The following is a 10,363-nucleotide window of genomic DNA, read 5'->3' on the forward strand; positions in this document are numbered from 1 at the left end:
GCCTTAGGATGGTTGGTTAGACAGCAATAGTAGCTGGGACATCAGGAATTCGGTCTACTGGCTGCTGACTCTTTGGCCTAGATTAATTATCTTGCTCTCAGGCAGGGAAACCTTCCTGGATCCTAATCCTTCTATTTTCCTCTCCACCAACAAGTACACTCAAGAAAGAAAATAGAGGGAACTTCCTGGCAATCCAGTGGTTAGAGCTCGGTGCTGTCACTCTGCTGGGCCCCAGGTTCGATCCCTGGTTAGGGAACTAAGATCCCACAAGCTGCATGGCATGACCAAAAAAAAAAAAAGACGACTATTTGTTGGCTGAGGACACCTCCTGTGCTTCACTGTGATCACCTGCGTTGGAATTCCTGTCGGATTGCTGCTGAGTCAGCACAGTCTCCTTGGTTTATTTCCTAAGTGTACTGACTTTGTTCCATATTTTGTTGTTCTGCGTGGTGTAAAGTTTGTCTACTTTGACACACTCAGTCTTCCTCTGCTGACCTCGATAGGATCCCAGGGGCCTCCTGATGCTGACTGGCTCTACAAATCATTTATTGATCTTTTCTAGGAAGGATCTCCAGACCCTGATTTAAAACTATAATTCCTCAAGGAAAATCTTAAGCAGTTTTTGCCAGCTTCCTATGTACTAGTGGAGACTTGGTCCCCACCTTGGGAAACACCTGGGTCTTTGGGAAATCCCTGGTGGCTCAGATGGTAAAGAATCTGTCTGCAATGTGGGAGACCTGGGTTTGATCCCTGGTCAGAAAGATCCCCTGGAGAAGGAAACGTCTACCCATGTCAGTATTCTTGCCTGGGAAATCCCCTGGGACAGAGGAGCCTGGTGGGCTACAGCCCATGGGGTCGCAAATAGTCGGACGCAACAGAGTGACTAACACTTTCACTTTACTATACTACTGATTATTAATGCTACTTACAAAGTCGGACAGATCACTGCCTCTCCGACTCTGTTACAGCCACCTCCCAGAAATCGGAGGACTAGAGACGACTGTACCAGGCCGAGTGCCTGGTGTTTGGTGAGTGCTCAGCTATTGACATCATTGGCCAAGACCTAAAGCAGTTTGTTGTTGAGCTTTTTTATAGCCAATTCCTCAGAAATCAGAGGCTTCTTGGAATAAGCAGCCATAGCACCTTGCCCATTACATGGTAACTAGCTGTCTGCATTTCTGTCTGCTCCCAGCCTGTGAGTTCTCTGAGGGCAGGGACCAGATCTTGCTTCTGTAGCTTCTAGCAAAGAAGAATATAATGTTAAAAAGGGTTAAAAAGTAGTCGATAGCCCTTTATAGCCATGTGACCCTTCTCGATGGACAAAGAAACCAAAACTTAACCCCATGGTCATATGAAGGCACGTAGTCAAGGCTCGAATGTGAAACTTGGCTCAGGTTGGTTTTCCTGAAAGGGGGAAGGGGTGAGAAGAAGCAGGTCAGCATCACGTGGCCCAGGGCCTGTCCTGTAGGTAGTTACACTGAGGGCCTGCAAGAAACCCGCTTCCCAGTGTCTGTGTTTCTGTACAGTCCCTTCCACGTGGACTTTGGACTTGGCCTGGGGACAGCCACAAATGGTATGAAAGCAGAGTGGAGGGGGGGAAGGGGCGGGGATAGGCCACAGAAGCTTTTATGTAGGGAATAGCATGGAAAGCATGTGTTCTGGGTGGAGCCTAGTAGGAAGCCCTGATTTGAATGTGTATGTCCACGTGAGTAGTCCAGTTTGCTGGGAGACCACGGATGTATGGAGGAATAGTAAGAAATGGGGATAGAAAGGCAAGCCAGGGACTTCCCTGGTAGTTCAGAGGTTAATCTGCCTGCCAATGCCAGGGACGAAGGTTCAATCACTGGTCGGGGAACTAACATCCCACATGCTGAAGGGCAATTAAGGTGGTGTGCCACAACTGGAGAGAAGCCAACTTGCTACAATAAAGACCCCACGAGTGGAGTGTGGCAACTAAGACATGATGCAGCCAAATTATTTTTTTTTAAAGTTGGGCTAGGGCCAGGCAGTCTGTCAAGGTGTAATTGTCTTTGTTTTGTTTTGTCTATTTTCCTGAGGCACCAGGGTGCTGCCAGGGCAGGATGAGGAATAGGGAGAAATGGGAACTGGGTCACAAAGCTCGCTTAGGGGGATTCTCTAATGTTAGAGTCTGGGGATGAGGGCTGGACCCAATACCAGGCGGGACAAGGGGGAGAACTAGGTGGAAGTGGAAAGCTCTAAGGAGGGAGAATTGATAGGATTTGGCTGCCAGCTGAGGGGAGGTGGTGAAGAGGAAGTGAAGGGAGCAGCCAGAGATGACTGAGGTGGTCAATCTGTGAATTTGACCTGGCAGAAACTGATTTTGGGGGAAAGTGATGAATTCACCCAGCCTGGTGACAACACTTGAGGGCCGCACAACTCCTGAAGCTCAGGAGAGAGGGCCCAGTTAGGACTCAGGTGTGGGAGGTCTCTACATCCCAGGAGAAAGTCAGTGCGGGTGAGCAGATGGGATCAAAGGAAGGTCAAGCGCCACGCCACCACCAAGGGACTTGCCGTACGCAGCACGACGGGATGGGTGCCAGGGCAGACCCTGCTCTCTGCTCCTAACACCGGATGCCAGGCTTCTTCACCTCAGCCTCAGTTTCCTGCCTCAAGTGTACCGGCTCTGCTCAGTGCTGGCTGGGCCTGTGCCAAGCATGCCCATGACCCTGTAGCCACATCTGAGCTGGATACCATTCAGTCACACACACACACCACCTATACACAGGCCTCTGCACAGACCTCCAGTGCCTTTTCTGGAAGTTATCGAACCATCCCCATCCCCAGAAAAATGTACTTCCACCAGGCCTGGCTGACTTGACACCATTTCAAAGGGCTTGTCAATTTCTGATATCCACTCTCAGGTCGAGGTAAAGAAACTCTAGACCAATCATCTCCTCGTATAGATGTGAGAAAGGTCCAGAGTAAAAGGAGTGACTTGTTATCAGTCTGGCCAGAGGGTATCTCTGCTATTCCGGTCCTTATCTGCTCCTTATTGGGCCTTATCAGTAGTTGTGAGAATGCCACACTCCACAAACTACTTGCAACTCCTTTCCTCCTTTGCCAGATGAGACAGTCCAAAGGCAGTGGACAGGAGAACAGATGACAGCCTGGGGTCCAGGGACAGAAGTGACCCTGGGTGCCACCTCAGCCACCCCTTGCTGGGTCAACTGCTTCATGACACCTTCAACCCCCGAACAGTTCACAAGTTTATTTATGCATGAATTTACACAGACTGCAAACACTCGGGGACGCCTCCACCCATATAACGGCCCGGAACCTAGGCTCAGAAGGTGAAGAGGGGTCCAGCCTTAGAGGCCGGAGATGAGTTCTCAGGAGGCCGGTTCTTGGCCGCAGAGGATCCGGAGAACCAGAGGAAAGAGGCGTGGCCAGGGCGGAGCTCCGATGGGAGGGCGGGGCCTGAGGCCAGAGCTGGGTGTGGCTTCCGGGTAGGGGGCGGAGCCTGGGGCGTGGCTTGGCCCTGAACTTGATAACCTGGAGCTGTGGCCCGCGCCCGCAGCCCCGGTATTCCGGGTACCCCGCTCCACTGGGGGCAGTGGGAAGGGAATGGGTCCACAGGCCCGGCCGCCTACACGTAAGCGTTTTTCCCGTACTTGCCAAAGCTGCTGTCGCCCTCTTCATCCGAGGCTGCGGCGGGCAGGCGGGTAGCGAGGCTGGCGGTCGGTATCACGGGGGCCTTGTAGGGAAGCTGGACGCTGGCGGGGGAGAGAACTCGGGTCAGAAGAAGGTGCGGCCCTCGCCCCGCGCTCCGCCCACGCGGCGCGCCCTCTCTTACCCGGCGGCGGGGTCCCGGTCCCGAGAGCAGCAGCAGTTGGAGAAGAGGCAGATGCCGCCCAGGATGGCGAGCAGGCAGGCGCTCCAGCCCAGGTAGAGGGCAGGGCCCAGCTCGTACCTGGGGATGAGGACGGTGAGCAGGCGGCGCTAGCTTGGGAGTCGCTCTGAGACCCACCCGCTGTCCCCCACACTCACTTGGTTCCGGCGTACAAGGGGTCGAAGAAGTCCCGGGTGATGTTGAAGGCGTACCAGGAGACGGCCACCATCCCGCAGATACCTGGGGGAGGAACCAGAGAAACCAACTAGGCCTGGCGGAGGAAGGGGCGGCCCAGAGACAGGACATGGGCATCAAGTCCAAGAGCAAGCTTCATTGTTTCCCTGCATTTCCCCTCACCAGCTCCTCACTTCTGTTTCCTACGCCAACTGCAGGCTGCTCCACCCAGCTCCCAGGACACACTGCAGCCCACCTTTCTTATCTAGTCTCCCACTCTGCTCCTCAGCCCCTCTTCCCTCTGTTTATCCCACACCTGTCCTGTCCTTCCTACCTCTAGTGCCTGGACCACAATTTCCGCAGTAGGAATCTGCTCACCAGCTCCTACCCATCCTCAAAAGCCCAAGCAGTCTTCCCTGATCAGCCCTGCCTGCGCTGACACCCCTTTCCTGGGCCTCCCAGAGTCCTTGGTGCTGTGCCAGGTCTTCACAGCTCAGTCCATGAAGGCCTGAAGCCAGCCAGGCCCCTGGACTACAGGTCCAGCCTGGCTGCCCCCTGGGGCTGTGTTTTCCAGTAAGCCACCTGGCTTCTCTGAGCCTGTTTCCACATCTGGAGAATAGGACAAGACCTGCCCTACCTCACAAGCGTGTTGTGAGGGGATGTGCACAGACATGTTTTGCAAATTGAAAAGGGATGGCAAGTCTTGTGGTACTGTTATTGTGCACTGTGTGTGTGTGTGTGCGTGCGTGTGTGTGCATGTGTGCACGTCCTAGCTCTGATCTTCCCAGCCAGACTGTAAGCTCTGGAGGGCAGAAACTCTCACCTTTGGATTCCCTCCCACACCTCGCTCATGCCTGGCTCCTACTGCAGGCTCAAGAAACATTGCTGATGGACTGATTTGTAGCCAAGGGATTTGGTGAGTATGGGTGAAGGTGGGATAAGCAGGGAGAGGGGGCAGGTGTCAATGCAAAGGGGAAGGTGAGACAACCCTGGGGTCTGGGTTGCCCACCCCACCCCCACTCCAGTACCACCCCCTCCCACTGCAGAGCGGGGTCCACCCATCACTTCCCCCAATTACCAGCCAGGATGTGTAGGGCTCCTGCGGTGGCTGCCAGCTTGGTTTTCCTGGAGCGCTCCAGGCCCCCAATGTTCGTGCAACGCAGCCCCACCATGCCTAGGAAGAGGCCCAGGAAGCCCAGGAGGATGGCGGTGATCATGAGCGCCCGGCAGGCCTGGATGTACCCTGGGGAGGCGGGGCGCAGCCATGGGTCCCAGAGCCGGCCCTTTCCCCTCCGTCTGCTCTCCAGCCTATGACAGAGTCAGCCCCTAATATAACCTGCTCGGGTCTCAGTCCCTACAAGCCCCCAAGACCTCTCCTTCCCCTTCAGGCCCCATCTAATCTGATGGGTCGGGCTGAGGGGTCACACCCCTTCCTTCACAGGAGCTCACCTCTGCACCTCTCAAACCTCCAGGTGCACTTTGCCTCTACCTCTGTTACAAGGCTTCTGCTCAGCACCATTTAGACACTTTGGCTAATAATGTTTTGCCCTGGGGGTGATACTCTTTTTGCAGGAATTTTTTTTTTTAAATTTTTGGCCATACTACTTGGCATGCAGGATCTTTGTTCCCTGACCAGGGATCGAACCTGGTTTCCCCCTGCAGCGGAAGCACAGAACCTCAACCATTGGACCACCAGGGAAGTCCCTGCATTGTAGGGTATTTAGCAGCATCCTTGGCCTCTGCCCACTAGACGTCAATAGCAGTCCCCCCAGACAGGACAATCAAAATCTCTAGACGTTGTCAAAAAGCTACCACTAGTTGAGAAGCGCCATGCTCTGCTGGGTGTAACAGACAGGACACTCTGTGAGCACGCCTCCCCTCCCTCGCATCTACTAGTTCCCCTTTAGTGCCCAGCACAGTGCCTGACATCCTGAACTGGGCCTCTTCCTGGAGTGACCAATAGGGGGCAGCACTGGCAGCTTCTAATCTGGAAGGCGGGATACCTGGGCCTAGGACCCGTGCGAGTCAAGTCTAGCTCATATGCTCCTTCCTCAAAGCCGAAGGGAACGGCTGCTCACTGTCTGAGCCCCCTTTCTCCTCCTAGGTCTTCGAGAGTTGCCAAGCACTCCCAAGGACCTTGCACCCCTTCCCTGGGTGGGGCAGTGCCACCCGTGTTGAAGGGGAAAGGCTGGGCCCCTGCCAGGAAGATGTGAAGAGGCCCAGAGTTGGGGGGCAGGGAGGAGGGGCAAAGTTCCCTGGGAGCATTTTCCCCTTCCCCGTCACTTCCTCTGGAGTTCCCCCAGCCTCTCCCCCTACTTATCCATCCATCCATCTACCCACCCATCCCTACCTGGGCAGACCAGCTCCGGATCCCCAGGGAGCTCTTGTAGATAAGGAGACATTATTGAAGGGCCCATAAGCAGCTGGGTGGCTGTGGAGTGAATAAGTGACAGGACCCCTCCCAGGACCAGAACTAGCCTGGGAACGAAGTATCGACTGGCTCTGAATTCTAGCCCCTCAACCACCTGGGTGGCTCAGGGCAGGTCACTATGCAGTTTTCCTGCTTCTGGAAGATGAGGTTACTAAAGCTGCCAACGGTGGGGCTGTAAACAGCACTAAAACGGTGCACGCGAAGCCCTAATGATGCCTGGAACCTCAGCCCGATCCCTGGACAGCTGCGTGCTCTCTGCCCTCCCTGCTCAGCTCGATTGCCCTTGCACCTCCATCCCTCATTGTCTGTTGTGCGCACTCATGAGAGGTTTCTAGCAGCAGTCCCAGTGGGGCCCCTCCTCACACCACGGTGTGGTCAGGTGGGGGTGGCCAGGGCTGCTGAACAGCTGCAGCCAATGTCCCTCCTGGCCACCCAGCATTCTGGTGTCCGATTCTGGTGTCTGACCCAGATTGTACTCAGCTTTCATAGAAGTGTTTTTCTTTTTGGGGGATGTGGTGTGCTGGAAGGGATGAGAGCATGAAGCCCCTGTAGCTGCCTCAGGAGACCCTGGGAATAGTAGGGGCAAGGGAGACCCACCCAGACTCCCTAGCGGCTCATAGCATCTCTGATGCTCGGGGAGGCAGTTTCCTGGCGTGCTGGCCTCTGCTCCTTCCCCTGCCACTCGGCCCCTGCAGCTGCAGGACCTGGAAGCGCACGACGGCTCCAGCAGCCCCCGGTGAGGGCACGGAAGCCGCAGCACACTGGGTTCCTGGTCGTCCCCTCATGGCCTGGCAAGGGGCCGACTGAAGGACTCCCTGGGGCGGGGAGGAGTGATGGGGTACTGCTCACAGCGTGAGCTCCAGCCACCAGGGAGGACCTTCTGGGGCCAAAAGAGCTGCAGGCTCCAGCCCACTAACAACCCCAAACACATACGCACACACACCCCTGACTACAGTGGGTACTGAGACGTGCAAGAGGACTCCATTTAAAACAGCCCTCTAGAGCTTGCCATGGAGGTGAGACCAATGCCCCAGTGGAAGCCTGGTGCAGTTATTGAGACTTCTAAGTATCTCAACCCCCAGGAATCCAAGATGGGGTTTCCTCTTCACCCCATGAGCCCCAGCACTCTCACCCCAAAACTAAAGTGCTGAATTTGATTGAGCAAACGTAGACGCCAACCTCGCATTAACATTCTGCACATTTCATCTCACATAATCCTCACGACCACCTGGTGAACTGGTGCTATTCTGACCCGAATTTTAACAGGTGGGTCAAATGAAGCTCATTTTATCAGGCCTGAGGCACAGAGCAGGTCCACGGCAGGTGCTGGGGCTGGCACTCTAGCCCCGGTGCCTGCACTTGTAGCCACAAAGACAGAGGGTCACGTTAGAGCAGGGGGCCACGTGTGGCGAGGCCTCTGCCGCAGTTCCAGACAGAGAGATGCCCCTAGCACTCCTTGCTGCAGGAACCAGGTCTCCTCACTGCATCTGGCTTCCCTCATCTGTATGGCGCCCAAGGTCCGACCACAGGCAGCACCCACCCTCCCTGGGGTCTCTCCAGCCTCCTGCCCCCCTCTGCTCCCTTCAGCTCTCCCCAGCCCGTACCGGAGAGGGCCAGCATGGACGGGAACTCCCAGCAGTTGTGGACTCCCATGGAGTCGGTGGCACAGCTGTACCAGAGGTTCTCGAAGATGGTGTTGGTGGTGATGACGTTCCCGTGCACGGTGGACACTCGCCAGCTGCTGTGCGCCAGGGTCACCCCCAGCATCAGCAGCCCCAGGGCTGTGAGGAAAAAGCCGAAGATCTCCACAGCCACCGGCATGGTGGGACACAGGCCCCGAGGGGAGCCCGGGGCCCCAGAGAGGGGGAGGGGCTGAGCCCCGGGGGAACCTGAGGGGGCTTTGGCCAAGGAGGGTGATTCAGGCAGGCTAGGGAAAGAGAGGGAGGCAGGCTGCAGCCTCGGCCTCTTCCGTGGCCCACGTCCGTCTCCGGTTTGTCTCCTGCCCTCTCCCCTCGTCTCTTCGCTTCCCCGCAGGTCCGTCAGAGGAATGAGCCAAGCGTGCAAGGCAGCTGTTGACGAGATGGAGGGAATAAACGAAACGGGCCAAAAGTCCACCCCCTCCCCCGTGGCCTCTGGGCTGCCCTGGGCTCCCCGCCCCTCGAGGGTGGGGGGAGAGGACTTACCGGGGAGTGACTAACGGACGTGCCGCCAAGGAGGGGCTCCCATGGGAGGCACTGGGAGCCAAGGGGAAGCGTCTGCTTCTGACTCAGCTTTCATCGGGGGCCAGAGAATGGAGTAAGAGGGGCAAGGAAAGAAGAAGTGGCCGAGGCGAGAGACCAAGACTGAACACAGAGAGGTCCCCTGCACCTTTCAGTGGGGAAGGATCAAGGGAGCTGAGCCATCCTCTCTGAATGCTGGTGAGAACAGTTCAAGAAACTCAAAGACCTCAGGGTTGAGTCTCCAAGGAAGAGTAAGGTTGAATGAGGGAATGGGGAATCTGGGGGAACCCATGGCTCTAGAATCCAACCAACCGGGATTCAAACCAGGTCCTATCCTTTACCAAAGCGACACGGGCGTGAAGTCGGAGCCCCTTGAGCTTGTTTCTGCTTCTGTGAACTAGAACGATTACTCCTCACTTCGTAGGTTATGTTAATTGTGACCACAGATCAAAGCTCCTTGCAAGTATGAACTGCTCAGTACCTGGTGAATGCCCTGGGTGTCCAAGGCCCAGGTTGAGGCTACCAGGGGTTGTTCTCCTCCAAACTTCCAACTTCCTGAACTTGAATTTCTCCCCTTGTTGGGTTGATCTTTGACTCTCGGCAAAAAGCTTGATCTTGCTGCCAAAGGGGCCCTAAGTGGGATAAATCACAAGCCCAGGACGTGATCCTCTGATAATCTAAGCAGCTCAGAGTTATCAGAACTGTCACTGGCTCTACTAATTATGATAGATTAGAAACCTCCGGGTCCCCACCCCAAGCCAACGCTGAGCACCTGTCCTGGCAGAGACGGTCTAATTTCCCACCGAGGCCACAGCCAGGACAGCTCTGGTTCTCTTCTGGCGAGTGTGGCTGGGGCTCAGTTCCAAGGGGCCCATTCTACACCCAGGCAGTCACACGGGACATCACTGCGCTGAGGTGTAATCCCCATCCTCCTCCCTGTGCCAGGCTCCTCCACGCTGCCCACAGGTGCCTCCTCCCATCCCCCTAGTGGGGATAAGGAATGAGAGGTATGAAGTGAAGCAAGACAGGCCCAGGCTGAGCCTGGCACGGGGTAATGGGTGCGGGGCCAAGTGGGCTGGGTGGAGACTGGATCCCGACCTTCCTTCTGCAACTGGGATGTCCTGGGCTCCTGACCTCTTCCATGACCTCTGCCAACTCCATGTCAAATGCCCATTTCCTCCCTCCCTACCCCACCCCTGGCAGCCCCCCTTCCTTAAGGAGAGGGACAGGGAGGAGGAAGGGGAGGCCGCAGGAGGACAAAGGGAGGGAAGGGCGGAGGTTTTGGAGGAAACTGAGTGGGGGCCTCCCTGGTGTGGAAAACTCCACGCGCTGAGAGGCAGCTGAGTGGGTCAGAGGAGACATAAATACTTGCTTGTCCCTTCAGCTCTGCCCTTGCCGCCTCTGGTCACTGTTTTTCATCAGGATTCTAAGGCCGTGCAGAGGCCACGTCCCTATGCTGCCTGCCACTGCTCAAGGACATGGCTAGTGATGGGGAAAGGAAGGAAGGGTGTGGGGTCTGGGCAGCTTGGCAGACAAAGGAGAACCCCATAGCAGCCTCCGGGGTAGGAGTAGGAGGGCACAGAGCAGGAAAGGCCCACGTGTGACCCCTGCCAGCTTAGCCATATATTCCATGTTCTGATCTCCTGGGCCCAACCAAACCCACCCCTTTCTCAACATGGAGACAAGAGG

At 56.1% G+C, this 10,363-nt stretch overlaps 1 protein-coding gene across 1 annotated transcript; it reads right to left on the minus strand.

Moving 5' to 3' along the window:
* Positions 1–3,214: 3,214 nt before the first annotated feature.
* CLDN15 (claudin 15) lies at positions 3,215–8,563 on the minus strand. The gene is made up of 5 exons (XM_081556224.1): positions 8,060–8,563; positions 5,103–5,267; positions 4,009–4,090; positions 3,815–3,931; positions 3,215–3,734 (listed from the first exon to the last, which is right to left on the minus strand). Exons 1-5 carry the CDS (start codon positions 8,274–8,276, stop codon positions 3,608–3,610), a joined length of 708 nt encoding a protein of 235 aa, XP_081412350.1. The 5' UTR covers positions 8,277–8,563; the 3' UTR covers positions 3,215–3,607.
* Between the last annotated feature and the right edge of the window lie 1,800 nt (positions 8,564–10,363).

Source organism: Giraffa tippelskirchi, chromosome 13 (genome assembly GCF_054371585.1).
Source record: "Giraffa tippelskirchi isolate mGirTip1 chromosome 13, T2T-mGirTip1v1.2.pri, whole genome shotgun sequence".
NCBI classification, from domain to species: domain Eukaryota; kingdom Metazoa; phylum Chordata; class Mammalia; order Artiodactyla; family Giraffidae; genus Giraffa; species Giraffa tippelskirchi.

What these genes read in the sequence shown, in the direction of transcription:
- CLDN15 (XM_081556224.1), bottom strand. Translation starts at nt 8,276, where the DNA reads ATGCCGGTGGCTGTGGAGATCTTCGGCTTTTTCCTCACAGCCCTGGGG. An exon ending in GTCCATGCTGGCCCTCTCCG is followed by an intron (nt 5,268 to 8,059) that starts GTACGGGCTGGG and finishes CCGCCTCCCCAG; the next exon opens with GGTACATCCAGGCCTGCCGG. An exon ending in GACCGGGACCCCGCCGCCGG is followed by an intron (nt 3,735 to 3,814) that starts GTAAGAGAGGGC and finishes CTCCCCCGCCAG; the next exon opens with CGTCCAGCTTCCCTACAAGG.